The sequence below is a fragment of the Myotis lucifugus genome, unplaced genomic scaffold (assembly GCF_000147115.1).
Source record: "Myotis lucifugus unplaced genomic scaffold, Myoluc2.0 scaffold_395, whole genome shotgun sequence".
In the NCBI taxonomy this organism is placed as follows: domain Eukaryota; kingdom Metazoa; phylum Chordata; class Mammalia; order Chiroptera; family Vespertilionidae; genus Myotis; species Myotis lucifugus.
Window position 1 is genome coordinate 394,588 of NW_005871443.1, and position 18,661 is coordinate 413,248.

At 46.6% G+C, this 18,661-nt stretch overlaps 1 protein-coding gene across 1 annotated transcript in view; it reads left to right on the forward strand.

The window, feature by feature from the left end:
- Nucleotides 1–232: 232 nt before the first annotated feature.
- The window catches only part of TFDP1 (transcription factor Dp-1), a 48,605-nt gene continuing 30,176 nt past the window's right edge, over nt 233–18,661 (forward strand). Inside the window, exon 1 of the mRNA XM_006102041.3 lies at nt 233–307. Coding sequence (XP_006102103.1) covers nt 296–307 — 12 coding nt within the window. The 5' untranslated portion in view covers nt 233–295. The remainder of the gene's footprint in view (nt 308–18,661) is intronic.

The following is an 18,661-nucleotide window of genomic DNA, read 5'->3' on the forward strand; positions in this document are numbered from 1 at the left end:
GGGCATCCTGGTGTTGGATGCATTTTCGTTCATTTAGATGACTTTCAAAAATCCCAGGTGTGGGTTTTTTTTTTTCCAGCTGCGCTTTGAGGATGGAGTGTGGGTTTAGAAAGGAAAGTGCCTGCTACCTGCAGAGGCAGTCAGGATGGTTGGTGCTGGTACTGGGGAAAACGTTGATATTTTATTAACTTCTTTTCTCATTCTTACTCATTTCTGTTTTTCCTTCCTTCAGAAAAATCATTTTTCTTCTCTGGAGGGTGAACATTTATAGCATTGATTTCACGGATCTGATAACATGGCAAAAGATGTAAGTATATTTGCTTGGTTTTACAGACAGATATTTGCCTCCATTCTTTGTAGTTTTCCCACTTTATTTTAGAATGACAACACAAACTGCAGTGCTGTTTAGTACCAGACTTTTAAAGCAAATAATACGGGATAAAAGTGAAAGAGATGAAATAACTCTCATAGCTTTTGCAGAGATGTGTGTGATTTGCTTCTACACCTGGGTTTTGCAGCCTTGGCACCAATGACAGATGGTGCATGAGGCTAAAATGATATCATCTGACTTTTCCTTCATCTCTTCAGACTGTATTAACTTAGAAATTTGAATATCTTTGTTGAAGGCCACCCTGAATTCAGTGAGATGGAGGGCGGGGACCAGGGGGGACTGGTTGTGTGCAGAATGCCCCTGTGTACCTGCTTTGTGGAGAGTGCAGGAAGTTAATTCAGCTTTGATCAACAAAGTACTCCTGCTGTTTAAAACCCACCCAGTTTTGGCCACATTTTTTCCTCAGAAAAATGGAATTTGGTGATTAATGAAATGTAAAAAATTTGCTTTGTATTTGTCATGAAACAATAGAATATATTCAATGATTTTTTTTTTTTTAACTTGTTCCAAGAAATTGGCTTTAGGTCTAAAAACATAGTCCGTTTTATTGGTTCCGTAGTTCTTACTACACTTTGTAATATAGTCAGTTAAAGTCACTGAAACCCCAGTTCTGTCCTTCAGTGTTTCTTAGAATGCATGGTCCTGTAAACATTAGTGAGAAGAGGCTGTTTGTTTGTTTACTGATTTATTGCACAGAGGTGGAACTGCAGCTCAGGTGCACTACATCTACCTGAAACACAGCTAGAGGAAGTCAAAATGTGTCCAGATCTGTGGAACCAATAATAGGCATTATGCCTTTTCGTCGTTTCGGAGGTTTTAATAGTCTCTGAGAAGTCTGCCCGAGAGCGCCCCATGCTCTCACCGACGTTGGGCGTGCTCTCACGCTGGGCTCCTGTCTTCCAGCGCTGGGTTTGATTTGGTGGAGAGTGTGTACCTGGTATGAACACACAGTTGCATCCTGGGCACTGTGTTTTAAGTTGAAGTCGTAATCCGTATATCACGTTAGCTTGATTTTTATCATCTCTAATTGCATTTGCCCATGTATTCCCCAGAGAGGCAAGAGAGGTTCGTATGTGCCCAGGAGCAAGTTAATGTGGCATCTTTCAGAGGGTGCCGCTGGACCCCAGTGCCTCTGTAAGAGCGCGTGCAATTCTGGGGTTGTGTGCTTCAGGGAACCCAGTTTACCTGTTCTTTTTTATTAACGACTAGAGGAGAGGGGAGACTCTCCTTGACGCCTTGTTGGCCTCTGGAGGGTGTAAAGAGACAGTCACGGCCCCTGCCATCTGGGTGCAGGGAGAAAGGCTCATCAACAGCCTTTTCTGACGTTCACTCTCTTTTGGAGAAGCAGCCCTGGGAAGTGCGGGACAGCTGAGGGCTGCCTAATGGCTGGGTTGTGGGGTGGTTCCCCTGGAGCTGATGTTTGGTCCTGGGCGCTCTGATGATAATGGGGTATGTAGTTCAGGCTGAGAAACAGCGAGGGGAGAAACAGAGGGGAAGTGGCCTTCCCTGTCCTGAGAGCTGGGTGATGTCAGGAGTGGCTGCAGCCAGGTTCCACCCGGGCTGCTGGACCAAGCTGGAAATGGAGACTGTGGTCAAGTAAGGGCATTTACTTTCCTTTGGCCTTTTCTCTAGTTAACCTTATTTTTTTTAAGTAGGCGAGTGGCATTTGAGTTTGGAAAGATGACTTTGGCAGCCGTGCTGCAGGGGAAAGGAGAAGTAGTTAATTTAATTAAGCAGTGGTGTTTCAGTTTTTCTTAGGTGTAAGATCAAAATCCCAGGTGGGAGCCGAGCCTTTTGGGTTGAAGGGGGTGGGCTATGACCCCAGGTTTGCAGAGCTCTGGGGGCTCCATGGGAGGCTGTTGGGGCTCAGGGAGACTGGAAGGGGGCTGGAGTTAGGTTTTGGGGGTCACAGAGGAGGACAAACTTAGGAGACTTGAGGGGTCAGCCTGTCAGATTTTGGTGAGGAGGGTGAGGAAAAACGGTGTGGCAGCTTCCTATGTCCAGTGGAGGTCCAGGGCGACCAGCAGGTCTTAGGGATGTAGCCAGGGAAATGGCTGGGCAGGAGTGAGCCCATTGACTGGACGTGAAGGGCTGGGCTGGCAGGGCCTGCAGAGGGGCAGCAGGTCAGGGGGCAGCATGACTGTCCTGACAGGTGAGCTGCACTACACTAGGCCCGTGGGGGGTTGTCTGGGCACGGACGACTGTTGCAGGTTAACCTGCTGAACAGTGTCTTTGGTCTAAGGGGCCCGATGCCAACTGGTCTTTTGGAAAGACTTGGAGCTTTTCTCCTGTCCTGTTGTAGATGCACCTCAGATTAGACTTGTACACGAGCCTGGCCCACTGGTTCCTGTGGGTATTTCATCTGCCTCAGTTCTTGGTGTGTGGGCTAGAGGTGGAGACACCCGAAGTCATGGTCACCTGCGCTCCTCGGTTCACGCATCCGTTGTTGCCATTGTTGAGTGCCTGTGTCCGGCAGTGAGCTTCTCACCAAGCTTGCAGTTGGTGGGATACAGCCGAGTGGCGGGGCCAGGTGTTGGGGGCCTCTCAGGAGAGCAGTGCCGTCTTCACTGAAATCAGAGGATGAGGAAGAGAGCTAAAGTGGTGTGTGGGGATCAGGGAAGAGCATGGAAGTGGGGCTCCCATATTGTACTCTGGCACCAATTGTAAACCTTATGTCTTCTGTTTCAAGAACACAGATTAAATACTTGTGTATTTTTAAAAAAGATATTTAGACAAAACACTGCAATTCCTTTGTTTAGAAAAACCCCACATTTCCCAGAAATATCGGGAAATGAGTCTGATTCCTTGGTGATTAGGAGCTAACATTTCATTTCAAGAGTGTGCCTCTTCAGCGGGAGGTGTGCTAGGATGTGTGTTTAAAATGGCAGGGATGAGTGGGCTGCCGCTAGGCGTCCTCACGGTGAGCCCTGCCTGTCCTCCTGCTTCTCTGGTTTTACTCTGGTCAGACAGAGGAGGGAGATGGTGCTGGGGAGGTGTGGCGTGAGGGTGGAAGAAGCCCAGGCTGCTCGAGGACCCGAGACGCCCACTCCTGCCAGTCTCGGTGAAGCCAGCCAGCCTGGCCTGAGAAGCAAAGATGAGAGCAGGCCACAGGCCATCAGAGCCTTCACTCTTGCCTTCAACTTTCGCTTATTTGAATTAAGTTATCATGTGCTTGAGGTGAAGAATTCCGATGGTAAAGTTCAAATTCACTATTCATACGCGGTGTGGAGGAGGAGGAAGCAGAGAAGGGAAGGTGCAGCAGCGTGGACAAACTTTGTGGAAGTTACAGCGACCCCAAGCGTGGTCGCTCAAAATTGACCACTAGCAACAATTTTGGGGGTTAGGTCCAGAAATTTAATGTAAGAGAAATATTGGCTGCTATTGGTATTTGGGCAAGAATGTCCTTGCTGAGGGGACTGGCCTACACAGTGACAGTGGTCCCTTCCCCAGGCCTGAGATGCCCGAGGGCCACTTCTTGTATTTGCCAACATCCTGGTGGGGGCTAGTGCAGCCTGGAAAAGAATACTGATTGGTCATTAAACTTCTCTGGGGTCTTCCATCATTGCCCCGTGGCCCTGTGTGTATGTGTGTTTTGGGACTCACTGGCCGCATGCAGGCTGTCCCTTGTTCTCACACCTGAAGCCCAGGGGCCATCCTTAGATGTGCATCTTGGAATCTTTTTCTCAGTTCCTGTAGAGAGAATCATGGCAGGTCAAAGGACATGGCAGCATGCATTTCAGTCACTGCCTGGAACTGTGTGGACCTGTGTTCCCGCAGCCATGGGACTGTTCTCTCCATCATGGGGTCTTGTCACCCTCATAGGTGAAAAATGTAGTTTATTGTTTATTGATTTATAAAATTAGGTGTCTGTGAGTTTTGTTTTGTGCCAACCACAGTTCCCATGAGCACAGGTCATGATTGGGAAGGTTTGCCTTGTTGAGAGTGCAATTACATTTTCAGCACTGAGGAAAGCTTCTAAGGCAACAGTAAACTTTAAAGGAAATATAAACGTCATAACAGTTAGATCTTCGTATTAAAGGTTGTAATTGTGTGAAGTAGAAAGTGGATGGCATCTGACATGACTGCTCATGTGTGGGCACCTGTGTGTGTCCTTGCCTGGGCTGCTCCCCTTCCCCACCATCTTTTTCCCATCTGTAGATCCCCATGAGCAGTTTGATGCTATTACTATTTGGAAAACTGTAGTTATAAGATAAAGGACCTGCGTAGCGGCCGTAGTTCTTTTAGAACTGGAGCTAGAAGAGTCAGTGGGTGAGGGAGTGTGGCCCAGAGCGTGGTTCAAGTTCTTTCTCAAGGTCACAGGCAGAGCCTGTGTTCCCAGCTTCCAGTTTCAGAAGTTCCTCATGGCCCCGGGAAGGAGGAGGAGAAGGAACAGTGTCACCGCCATCCCCACTGGAAAGATCGCATTCGCATCCTTGTCCAGTATCACGAAGGTTTGTAAAGAGCAGAGAGCTAGATAGTTGATTTTTTAAATTATCAGGGTGCTTTTGCCAGGAGATGTTGAGTGGCAGGTTCAGACTGTGGTGGGTATTCCTGGGCCCACCCCAGGAATTGCAGGTGTGAGAGCAGAGGGACAGCCTGGTGTGCCCAGTGAGTCCTGACCCAGACCCCAGGCCACCAGCCCTGAGCTCTTGGCCAGAGGCCCTCCTGAGGGAGGAAGACACCGCAGATGCCAGCATGATCTTAAGGTGGGGGCAGTACTGGGACAGCTCCTGGCCGGGAGGGTGGCCATGTAGGTTTTTATTCACAGTCCATGGGCCTCAGTTTTTTTTTGTTTTTGTTTTTAATATATTTTTATTGATTCCAGAGAAGAAGGGAGAGGTAGAGAGAGATAGAAACATCAATGATGAGACTTATTGATTGGCTGCCTCTTGCATGCCCCCTACTGGGGATGTAGCCCAAAACCCGGGCATGTGTCCTTGACCGGAATCAAATCAAACCCGGGACCCTTCAGTCCATAGGCTGACTCCTTATCCACTGAGCCAAACCAGCTAGAGTGATGGGCCTCAGTTTGAAAGCTGCTCTGTGAGTCCTCTTGTGTTTCAGAAAAAAAAAAAAATCCCTAAATTGTATTATTGAGAGCTGGAGACCAACGAAAAAGGCATCCTATGTAAGCTTTAGAGGGATGCTATAATGAGGCCTGGTTTAATACCAATAGGAGACTAATGAGCTAATCTAAAAATACATGTCCTGAGTATCGTTTTGCAGACCTAGACCTCGGTGATGAAATTCAGGGCTGAAGAAATAAACCTGGCATGGCAATAACCTGCTGTTTCCGCCAGTCTTTGATACAGTGAGTTCTGGGAATGGACACTAATTCAGTCATTTAGTACCGCCTTTTCTTTCGCCTGCCCTCATAAAGAAACAGCTTCACGTTGGAGATTAAGAGGGTGGTACGTTTAGCCCGAGTCACTCAGGTTTAAATAGAGAAGAAATCCATGATGGTGTGCTTGTTTTTGCAACAGGGTTTTCATGTTTTAGAGTTAATTTTTCTCTACGTGGAATGAAAATGGAGAACTCTGAGATGGTATTAAACAGCAGAAAGATAGAGCTTAATTAAAAGTGTTGCCCTGAAACATCTTGCTTTAAAAGAGGTATTATACAAACACCTGGTATAAAACTCAAAAGATAAAAGGGATATCTTTTTCCCTCGTATAATCAGCTTTTTTTTTTTTTAACTTTGTCCTTCTGCTGTGTAAAAAAAAAATTATCTTCAGAGTTGGTTGTGAAACAATTAGGAAATTCGTCTGTGGTATTGATGCATAGCCTCACTTGCTGTGTAACTTCTAGATGATGTTTTCCTCACATCATCGCCTTTTCAAAGAGGTCTTCTCTCTTGGTATTTAATAAATTAATATTTTTCAGTTAGAACAATGAGGAAATTCTCATTTGTCATTGACACCTGGCTTCTCTTGCCTGCATTTTCATACTGTTTAGGAGGGACTGGATTTCTAGGGAAGAGCGACCAGGAATGGGTCAGAGGTGGCATATGGCCTGCACCTCTCATAACCCTGTGGATCCTTGCTGAGGGCACAGGACCTCTGGGATGTACGTCATCTGGGATGTGGGGTGTTGGCCTTGGCTGACCCTCAGGCACCTCCTAACTCAAATGATTACCATTAGGGTATCAGCCACAAATAGTATGGCTGCTGTGTCTGCGTGGCACCTGGCCTGGAAAGGAGTCGGCCGTCAGTAAATCCCTGCTGACTGCCTGCGACTCCTGCAGACCCGACTCTGCGTGAGGACTTGTATTGGAAGCTGACTAGCTTTTCAGTTGTTGCAGCTTACGGGTGCCGTTCAGATCTGCCACAGGTGATTTGGAACCTCTAGAATGAAGAGTTGTGTTCACCTCTTCTTGTCAGGGTCTGTTGTTTGAGCTTAGGACCCTGTTGATCAACATCAGTTTTTGCACGATCCAGTTTTAAAGGGAATGCTTGTTTGATGGGATGAATGCAGCTACTTTGCATCCTCAGGTTCTAAAATGCAGCATCTCTTAACACACATGCTTGAACTGTGCACCCTGGTGTCCCTTACATAACATCACATCCCCAAAGGTCTAAGAACAGGAGACAGTGACTATCTCCGCTAGGCAAGAGCCCAGAGGTCATTGCCTGAAAGTCGGAAAACCAGGCAGTTTCCAGAGCTCGATGTCTCCACCGCCCCCCCAGCTCAGCTCTGTCCTGTGCCACCCCTGCCCAGGTGACAGGTGACAGGTGTGCTGGCCTGCTTCATGGTTCATTCTGCAGAGGAACTCGTCGTTCCCAGGTTGTTGTGTGTGGCAGCTCAGCATGAGCCGTGAGTTTTGTTTTTAATCAATGACAGTCCTGTCACACCAACCAGCTTTTCTGTCACAATCATTGGAATGTACATTTAGCAGAATTTCCATGAGTAGAGAGTTTGAGGTACTGAAAAAGTTCAAGTAATATTTCTTCTGTTACAAAAGTAATGTTAATTGTACAAAACTTAGAGAGAAGAAAAAAATAGCCAGTATCTGAGATGAATTGTTGGTATTTTATAGTATGTTCCTGTTGGATTTTTATTTAGTCATATTTAATAAAGGCATGTTTCATAAAGATGTAAATGTACTGTATGTTCTATTTAATCTTCCTTTTCTCTTTTTTTAAAAAAAAACATATTTTATTTATTTTTTTACAGAGAGGAAGGGAGAGGGCTAGAGAGTTAGAAACATTGATGAGAGAGAAGCATCGATCAGCTGCCTCCTGCACACCCCCTACTGGGGATGTGCCCGAAACCAAGGTACATGCCCTTGACCGGAATCGAACCTGGGACCCTTTAGTCCACAGGCCGACGCTCTATCCACTGAGCCAAATTGGTCAGGGCCCTTTTCTCTTAAATGTATTGTCAGTATTTCCCCAAGTCAGTCACTTTTTTTTAACCACGTTATTTTTGGCAGCTATACGTTTATTTGACACGTCGGGAAATTATAGATGGTTAGTTCTTGAAAAAGTGAGTTAAAATGGGAAATGATAAAAATGATGCATACCGCCCTAGCTGGTTTGGCTCAGTGGATAGAGCGTCAGCCTGCTCGGACTGAAGGGTCCCAGGTTCGATTCTGGTCAAGGGCACATGCCAGGGTTGCGGGCTCGATCCCCAGTAGGGGGCGTGCAGGAGGCAGCCAATCAATGATTCTCTCTCTCATCATTGATGTTTCTATCTCTCTCCCTCTCCCTTCCTCTCTGAAATCAATAAAAATATATATTTAAAAAATGATGCATACCTTACACGTCGTTTTAAATTCAAACGTGTATTCACTCCCTCCCCACTCCTTTGCCTATAGAGTGAAAGTCCTTTCTAGGTGATGGGTCCACTGTTGCTGAGTCTCCTACATAAACCGTACTCATAATATCCAGTTCTGATTTCTGTAAAATGGATGGAGAACATAAAAGACATTTAAAGACACTGATGCAACCTTCTAGATTGGTTGCCATTTTCCCCAGACTTTTTCCCCCCCTTTTTCCTTGATTTATTGGGGTTATGCTGGTTAACAAAATTATACAGGTTTCAGGTGCACAGTTCCACAACACATCATCTGTATACTGTATTGAGTTCACCACTCCAAGTCAAGTCTCTGCCCATCACCATTTATTCCCCCTTTATCCTCCTCCACCTCCCCCTACCCCCATCCCTTCAGCAATCACCATACTGTTGTCTGTGTCCATGAGTTTTTTCTCTTTTTTTCTTTTTTGCAGCATCCCCCCACCCAGCCCCACCCCCTGCCCCCCTCTGCCTGAGAGCTGTCATCCTAGCCTGCTCTCTATGAGTCTGCTCTATTTTGCTTGTTAGATCATTTTATTCATTAGTTTACACATATGCGTGAAATCATATGATGTTAGCTTTCTCTGTCACTTAGCATAATGTTCTCCAGATCCATCCATGAATTGTGCACTCTGGTGTCCCCTTATAGAACATCGCAAAGGGTAAGATTTCCTTTTTTATTGCTGAGTAGTAAGTATTCCATTGTGTAAATGGACCACAGCTGTTTTATCCTCTCACTACTGATGGACACTTGGGCTGCTTCCAAATCTTGGCTATTGTAAATAACGCTGCAGTGAACTTAGGGTGCATATATTCTTTCGAATTAGTGTTTTGGGTTTCTTTGGATATCTTCCCAGAAGTGGAATTGCTGGGGCATAGGCAGCTCCATTTTTAATTAAAAAGAAATATTTTTATTGGTTTCAGAGAGGAAGGGAGAGGGAGAGAGAGAAACATCAATGATGAGAATCATTGATCGCTGCCTGCTACATGCCCCCTACTGGGGATTGAGGCTGTAATCCGGGCACATGCCCTGACTTGGAATCGAACCGTGGCCTTCTGGTTCATAGGTCACCGCTCAACCACTGCGCAACACCGGCCGGGCTCCATTTTTAATTTTTTGTGGTAACTTCACACTGCTTTCCACAGTGGCTGTACCAATCTGCATTCCCGCCAACAATGCACAAGGGTTCCCTTTTCTCCACATTCTTGCCAACACTTACTTGCTTGCCCCAGGCTTTTAATAACATACGAGGGGCATAAAGAGATTTTTAGAAATGAGCACATCTGAGTGTTGGATAGCACGCTGCTGAACTTTCTGGAGCACAGATGTGTGGGTTACCTGAGAGTCCTGAAAGAAATCAGCATCTTATAAGAGAGTGGAGAATATCAAGTAATTTCACAACCCTTACTCCATCCTGATGTACCTTAATTCCTCAGTTCCCAATGTTGGGGATGCCAGTGGTTTCCAGTTAAATCTCAGATTTGCCCAGATCCATGATGATACCTTAGGATAAATTCTTGGAAGTGTAATTCTGTGTGGATGTTTATGGCCGTGCCTGGATAGGCATGAATGTGCATGGATGGATGTGGGTGTGTGAGGACGTGTGTGATGCAGCACGTATATGCACTGTATCTTTGAGAGATTACCAGATTACTTTCCAAAATTATTGTACCAGTTTTTACTTCCATCAGATTGTAGGTGAGAGCCCATTTTAACATTCTCTTTTCAACATTGAATTCGATAAGGTGATAATTTACAAACCCACAGGCTTGCTTCATTGGGTAGGTGAAATACTAAATGGCATTTTGTTTTAGCTTGCATTTTTTTATTTAGAAGTTGAATATTTTCCTTTTAAAACAGTGTTTCACTGTGAATGGATGAACATACCCTCTGCTCATTTTCTTTATTCAGGTGTTTATTTCATGTTTATTTGCATCCACTCTTTATATATTAAGGATATTAAAGTTTTGTTTTTCATTTCACAGCAAAATGTTAACAATTGTTGGCTTTTGTCATTCAGCGAGAATCATAAGTATAAAATCACCTCAATATAAGCCTTGGATTTTAACATTAAATACAGATAGTATTTTGGTAATTTTAATGTTTTTCTTCACTTGAGTGATTAGTATATATTTGTTCATCATTATTCAGTGTAATGATCAAAACTCTGAGGCTCCAGTTCACAGTAGTAGTGTGTATTCTTGTAGCTTCTTGGGTAAATGATTACAGTGCAGCCTAAGTATAGCCCATCAGCTCTTTTTAGCTGTTGCATAATATCTTACTTCCTTTGTTTAAAAGTATTAATGACTTGGAGTACCTACTATGGGTCTTATTTTTCTGTTGGTTCATTTGCTTTTCAGAAAAATCAGGGTTTGAGTGAAAATGTCTCATGCCACCTATATTGATAGATCCTAAATCCTGTTTTGCAGAGAAGGGAAGTGGGATGAGGAGGGAGATATGTATGTGAGAGTGCAACCTCTAACTTTGTCTCATAGCTGAGTTTGGGGGGGTCAGTTAAAAAGCCACACTTACCTTTGACCTGGTGAACTTTTAGATTAATCCAGATAAAGACGTTATTTATTTTTTGAAGTTATTATAACTTTAGCAGTTCCTTTGAAAAATCTGTTTTTTAAATTTAGATACCTTGTTTGAAATGCTGTGCAGCATAAAAGATAGTGGTTTGCTTAATGGTATCCAAATAGGTAGCCTATGAGTTAAGATGGCTATGGAATAGTTGGGTGTTTCATTCTCCTGCCTTGAGGTGCCCCTCCCCCCTCCCCCAAAACACACACACACACACACACACACACACACACACACCCACCCACACCCACACAGCTTGGGTAGGAGGGAAGTCACAACATTGAACAATCTCATGGGGTTTTGTAACTCTGGAGAAATCCTGTCTGTAGACTTCGGTGTTGCAGAGCATTTCCAGGCCGGAAGTGGGGACTGTAGAGACGCCTTCCCCCCACGGATGTAACCCCTTCTTTTTCCTAACAAACTGTAGAGTGGCTCCTATGGGAGCTGCACGACCAAGTCTGACTTTGGGGATGGAGAGGATAGGAGCTGGGTAGTGTGGCGGTGGGTTTCTGTGATGACTGTAGGCCTGACCTCTCGTGCCACGATAGTGGCCCTGACCGCCCCACCTCACAGGCCTTTGTCGGAGTGAGGTCTGGGCAGGTGTGGACCATGGTCCTAGAAACCCTGCCTCCCCCGGGAAGGGAAAGGGCCCATGGTGGCGGTGTACTGTTCTTGTCACAGTTGTTCGTCCCCTGCCATCTACCCACCCGGACCCCGCGCAGCCTTCAGACCCTGGACCCTGCAGGCTTCTGGGGCCTTCCATGGGGGTTGTGGAGGAGCACTGGTCCTTGTGCAAACTCCCGGCCTTGGATGACTTTGTTTTTGTTAAAAAGAGAGTTAGGTTTGTTGTAAAAGGGAAAAAAGTATGCTGCAATAAATTTTCCAGTGGAGAAGTCAGATTAGTGTATTGTTACTTTTAAAATTAGCTAATAAAATCAATATATTAGAGGAGCAGAAGATGTTTCTACCTCCTGTGGTGTTACTCTCAGGAGAAACCCCAGGCCTCGGTGCCGAGTGCATGTAGAGCCGCAGGGCCGTGGGTGTTCTGGAAACGATTTCTGCGTGAGGACCAAGGCAGTGGTTTCGAGTGGACCGACGCTGCCTGCTTCTGAGTCCCAGCCCTGCCGCTTCCGGTGCTGTGACCTCAGGCAGAATCTTCTCCAGGGCTTGGCGACTCGTCTATAAAATGAGGTAACAGGCATACTCTTCTCTCAGGGAAGCAAAGATTAAAGGACCAGATGCATCACGTGCTCGGCCTGGCCCCGGCAACTCTTAGATGGGTTCTGAAGAATAAAACGTGAGGCTTTGGAGAAATTTGGAGTTCATCACAGGCCTGGGCCTCTGACACATGCTTCTTGGCCTGAGTAGTTGGTCTGATCAGAGCTCTGGGAGTAGACCTCACTCCGAGTGTGATCGAGGGGGTCGGCTCCTTGTGAGGACTTGAACTCAGGAGTGAAGTAGGCAGGCTGTCAGAGGTGGGGTTCAGTGAGTCATAGGCTGCCAGAGACGAGGTGTGGGGGACCACAGGCCATGAAGAGGACGCTGGCTCACCACTGAGTGTTCGGGACCACGCGGCCTGTTTTGGCCCTGTTCCCTGCCTCTACTGCAGTCTTTCTGTAGGCAGACTTCTGCCCATCCCACCTGCAGCTTGCCGTGGCTAGAATTTAGAGGAGTCCTGTGGGCGGTGGGCAGCAGGGACTCACCCTGGGGAATAGGGTTGGATGGGCAGCACCTCTGACACCCATGGCTTCCCCTTTAGGGGCTGAGGCTAGGAGGAGGGCGGACATGGGGCAGTTAAACACAGCACAGGCTTCGTTTAAGAGAAGCGCTCAGTGCAGCCGCTCGCTGGTTCAGACTTTGTCATAAAGAACAAGAAATAATAGGGAGCAGCTTCCTGACAAATCAGATCCTAGTCTCTGTTAGGTGTCCCCATCAGGTCCTGGTGAACAGTGTCCACCATGCAGCAGGTGAGAGAACGCAGTCCGTGCTTTCCAGAGCTAACCCAGTGCAAATCTGCCACCAATGCCAGAAAGTGGGACATAAGCAAATAGTTAAAAATGGTTTTGGAACCATGTAATGTTTTCTTCCAGGCAGTTTTACTTTTGTGCCTGTTCTAGAATAGGTTTAATATTTTTCTGGCCGAAAAGCAAGAGTTGAGATGATGACCGAAGGAGGCAGGTTATGGATTAGAAGAGCAGATGCTGTGGCTCAGTCTGCTTCTTTCTAGGAAGGATTGTAATTGGGGAGTGAGATACTGGATTCAGCGAGAAACAGAACCGCACACCTCGGCGTGAGCAGGCGGCAGTTCCTGCGCTGTGCAATTTGGAGTGGGGTGGAGGATAATAGTTAAGTGATTCAGCATTTGACTGACCTTCAGGTCCAGCTTGGTGGGCAGGAGTGGGATGGAAATGCTAATTTATACTTCGCTCTGAAGAGGTGGGCTGTGGTGGCGGAGGCAGGAGGCCGAAGGAGGCCCTACTGCAGAGGAACTGAAGAATCTTAGCACTTCAGAGCCGGAAGAGACTGGAGAGCTCCGAATCCAACTAAAGAAAAAGCAACAACGGAATTTAACCTAGGCTGCCCCTTTGAATCCCAATTTTGCTTATCATGGAGAAGAAGAACGATTGTAATGTGTCATGGCCCCTGGCAGAGAACTCAGGGTCTCACTTGAATTTCAGAAACCCTGGCAGTCTCAACCCCCTGTTCTTGGCACCAAAAGCAAATCCCTTCCTCCCGCCTCCCTCCTCCCCGCGCGCCCCCACCGCCCCCCCCTCAGTCTGCCACACCTGTTCCTCTTCCTTTCCTCTGAGTCTGCTGGCGTTGGTCAATTTAACTCCTACCTCTTCCTCTTCCCTTTACTGATGGACCTGAGATTTTCTCCTGAGGACACGGTTTCTTGTGGGGGAAGGATTGGCACTTGCCTGGTCATTGTTTTCTCCACACTGTTGCTTTTCTGCTCCCCAGCTGATTCCGCAGGCCTGTGCCTCAGGGCCAGCTCTGTGGTCATGGGCTCTGCTCCGTTGTCTCTTGCTGTCATCCTGGTTACTTTTCCATGGATGCTCCGTGGGGTCCTGAGCTCTGGTCCATGGCTTTCTGCCTCCATCCTCATCTCCCTCCTCATCCTTAGATCTTTTTTTTAAAAAAATATATTTTATTGATTTTTTACAGAGAGGAAGGGAGAGGGATAGAGAGTCAGAAACATCGATGAGAGAGAAACATCGATCAGCTGCCTCCTGCACATCTCCCACTGGGGATGTGCCCACAACCCAGGTACATGCCCTTGACCGGAATCGAACCCGGGACCCCTCAGTCCGCAGGCCGACGCTCCATCCACCGAGCCAAACCGGTTTCGGCTCCACTTTATTCTTTTATTCACTTGGAATCTACTTTTTTATGTGATGAACCATAGCTCTAACTCAGATTTTTAAAAGATGTTTTCATTGATTTTTAGAGAGAGAGGAAAGGTGTGAGATAGAGAGATAGAAATATCAATGAGAGAAACATCGATTGGCTGCCTCCTGCACACCCCCTACTGGGTACTGAGCTGGCAAACCCGTGCTTGTGCCCTGACCTAGAATGGAGCCGGCAACCTCTTGTCCATGGGTCGATGCTCAACCACTGAGCCACACCAGCTGGGCTCTCAGCTTTTTTTTTCTTGCATAGTGCTTCATATCTCATTATTTTGTAATTTCACTATGATGTTCTTTCCGTAGCAAAGACAAACCCACAGCAGGTGGCTGACACCGGAAACAGGCCAGCACATGAACAGTTCAGGAGAGATAGCTGTGTGGTCTCCAGCATCTTACCACTCTCCTTTGTCGGTTCTGTAACAGTTACCCAACATGTAGCAACCTGGAGCTTCGACATTGTTACCCGCGGTTTCTGTGGGTCAGGAGTCTGGCTGTAGCTGCACTGGCCCCCCAGCTCAACACGCTAAGGTGTTGTACCCTGAGGTGTTGGGGGGGTGGTGACTGCATCCACTCACTTGCCTGGTTGTTGGTAGGATTCCGTCCCTTGAAGGTTCTTGGCTGGGGGTCACCCTGTTTCTGGGCACGTTGGTCCCTCCATGGGGCAAGTTCACATTATCAGAGGGACTGAGTGAGGCAGGGAGAGGGAGAGACAAGAGACAGACACACATGCTTATGCACACGCACACGCACACGCACGTTCACACACACACATACACACACACACACACACACACACACACACGCCAGTAAGCCAGAAGTCTTGGTCTTTGAGATCTAACCTCGCCTTTGTAGATTAAGCCACCAGATGACCCTAAGGTAGTGGTTCCCAATGTGGGGCACAGCCCCACAGGGGGACTATTTGATTTTTAAGGGGGGCAATTGGAGAAAGTTATTAACAGTGAATTTTTTGCATTTCTTATGATTCTAGGGGCCTCATATACAATATATAAATATATAGTGACATTTATGCATTTTAGTTCTCTATTATATGTTTTGAAACTTTATTTGCTGTTTTTTCATATCCCTTCATATTATTATTTTTATAACAATTTCTTAGTGATTGCTTCCTCAGTACTTCAGCTGTCCTTTTCTTCTTTTATTTCTCTTTCATGGATGCCATGTTCTTTGGAAGCTTGTGAGACCAAGTTAATGGCCTTTTAGGCTTCCTCCACATGAATAGGAGTTTGAATAAGAATAATTATATGTCACAGGGGGCATCAGGATTTTAGAGATGCTTAGGTGGGGCATGGCCAAAAGGAGGTTGGGAACCACTGCCCTAAGGCCCAAATGCTGACTGAGGCCCTTCAAGGGCCGACCTCTCCTCTGGGCTGCTCGACCTCCTCAGTCTGGGCTTTGGGGTCCTTGCTGCAGTGGTTTTCTTTCCATACAAACATCCTGCTCTTATAGGTCTTATAGTCTAGTGGCAAGAATAACTAGTAACCTGGATAGTAACTTAGAAAGTGCACAGAGTCAGGAAGTAGCAGGAAGCATGGGGACTGCACCTGGAGGAAGGCGGTGAGAACTGAGGGTGCCAAGAGGGGACTTTGGTTCTCTTGGGTAATGTCCAGCCCTGCTGGTCTCTCACCGGCAGCTGACTGTCCCTACCCTTCTCACTTTCCACGTAAACAACCAGCTCAGACCACCTTTCTTTACCCCCTCGCCCTGAGCTGTGCCCTGCTGTCCGGGAGCGAGGCTTTATCTTTCTGGTGGCCTTCTAACGGGGTGTGGGCGGGCAGGTGGTCTCTGGTCTCGGGGTCTCTGTCTTGCCGAAGACTTTGTACGTTATCCTAGGGCGATGAGAGGCAGTCATGGTTGAGTGTGTTTTAGAAAGAGGAAGGACAGGAAGAAGGAGACCAGTGAGGGGATCAGAGTGTGGTGGTGGGGAGCTGGCCTGTGGGTTAGGTCTGTCCTCTGCTGGGCCACTTGTGAAGTGGTGTGGTCATAGCACCCTTCTTGGGGCTGTCACAGGTTAAACTGGTTTGCATTTCTAAAGCCTGGAACATGGTATGCGCAAGTAAGGTTCTAAATTAAGTAAAATAATCGTATTCAATTTTTTAGTTTTCATTTTTAATTGGTTCAGTTTTTTCTAGCAGCATTATGTTTTGGTAATATGTTTTACTCTTATTGCCACTATTTTTTTAAATCTTTGTTATTGCTACTATTAATATTAGCTAATATAAGAATAATCAACTTTTATTTTCATTAAATATGAGCATAATAGGCTAATTATAGAAACTTAAAAAAACTATAGTTATGGGAAATGAGTACCTTTGCTATTGGCTTGGATGTTAATATAGTTAGCAGTTTGAGAGAGACACATCTATTGGTTGCCTCTCACATTCGCCCTAACTGGGGCCGGGGATTGAACCTGCAACCCAGGCATATGCCTTTGACCAGGAATTGAACCTGTGACCCTTTGTTGCATGGACCGATGCTCTAACACTTAACAACACTGGCCAGGGCGGCATCTTAAGTATAAGCATTTTGTAGGAAAATAATTCTAATGCACTTATCTTAAAATTAATTGCAATTTCAGTAATGCCTTTAAAAAAACAAAAAACAACCTGTGTTTTGATGCTTATAATCAAGTACCTGCAGGTCGTAGCTCTGGGCTACAGGTGTAAGGAAGAAATCCAATGGGTAACTAATATTTTTGTTAATTCAGTATCTGTGGTTGTGTGACTGAAGTTGTGTACTAACCGTAAACCTGTCGGAGTGACTTCACTTTGCAAAATCCCAAGGAGGGCTGTAATGGGATTCATTTCAGTACATCCGCATGCTGATAATTGTGTTCCCAATGGCGCGGCATGTTGCATGGCCTTGGACTGTCCTCCTGTCTGAAGAAAGAGTGGAGATGAGACAGGTCAGGCCTCGTTCACTGCCCACACGCCTCACGCCCTGCAGTCCTGGGGTGCTGAGAGGAGACACTGAGCAGGTCAGGGTGCGGTCCAGGCGTGCGGGCTCCGTACCAAGGAGAGTGGCGACTCTGAGGCCAAGGCGGGTTTGCCGCAGGACCTCGTAAGTCTTGTTTACACCAGCACTGTCGTCGGTGGGCAGGTTTCTGAAGGCTTTCTGTCCACAGTAACAACTTTGCAGCTGGCCTGGGCCTTTCCTGCTTTGAGTACCGGCAGACCAGCACCTCAGGAGCCCTCAGAACTTCCTTGGTCCTGGGCAGACCAGCATGATTGGTCACCCGTGTGTGGATTTTTAAAGGTTTGCATGTCACGCTGTGATTCTTGTAGAAGCTGTGAGGGAGGTGTGGCCGGTGCTGCTGTCCCCGGTCTGCAGGTAGTGGCAGTGGAGGCTGGGACTTCAGAATCACCCAGGCAGGGGAGCCGGTGGGAGGGTGTCCTGGGAATGAAGCAGAGCAGATGTGGGGAGTGGGCGGTCCTCTCTGCAGATGACAGGCCAGGTATCAGGACTCAGTGGGTGTCTTAAAGTTGACCACACATGAATCCAATCAATAGGGAGGTATTTTTTTCAGGAAAGATGACAGTAATTTCCTATTATACTTAGTTGATTCTTGTCACACTTCACCAGTGAGGTCTTCGTTAGGTTTTTCAATTGTCCTTTGGGGCTTATACGCCATGAAGGGGGCGGTGTTTCAGAGAAGCACCATTACGAAGGCGGAAGCTGTGATTCTGGGTAGGTTTTGGGTGATGACGCTGGACCTGAATTAGTTTGTGTGGGTTTGCGAGAGACCAGCTTTTCTCCTGGATTCCACAATGTCATAGTGGTTCTAGTATAGTGTTCTTAAAGGGCTGAGGCGGGGCTTTGCCCAGTGATGTTAGTGCTACAAGGTCTCCCCTGCACCAGGCGTTGTTGTTCTCAAGGAGAGCAGTCCGGAGGAGCTGTGCACCTTCAAGTCCCCAAATAATTTCTGTCACCTTCATAGAGAGCATATTAGAAGGTGTCTATTGGTGGCGAGGGTGAGGGGGTGGGGAGAGGCTTGGTTTTAGGTGTTATTTGGGAAAATCTGTTGTGCTGTATCTCTCGGCATTTAAGAGTAGGATGAATCCGTATCGAAACTGGTTTAGATTAGTCGTATGTGGAAGCTAGTCATATGTGGACCTGTCCTGTTCTGGTATTTCTCGCTATGATATCTTTAACTGCTCAGTTGTTGAAAACAATTCTGCTTTGTTGTAGCAACTTGCCACCTGGCTGACCAGATGCCACTGTAGTTCATATATTCCCAAGGTTCTTGCTCCTTCCAGAAAGGACTTTTAAAGTGTTGTGCTTATCTAAGATCAGGAAACCTAAATAAACTATTTTGGTCATAACCATTTGTCTTTGACAGTTTGCAGTCAGTCATCCTATCCTATATAATAAAACCCTAATATGCAAATCAACCAAACAGCAGAATGACCAGTCACTGTGACATGCACTGACCACCAGGAGGCAGATGCTTGACACAGGAGCTGC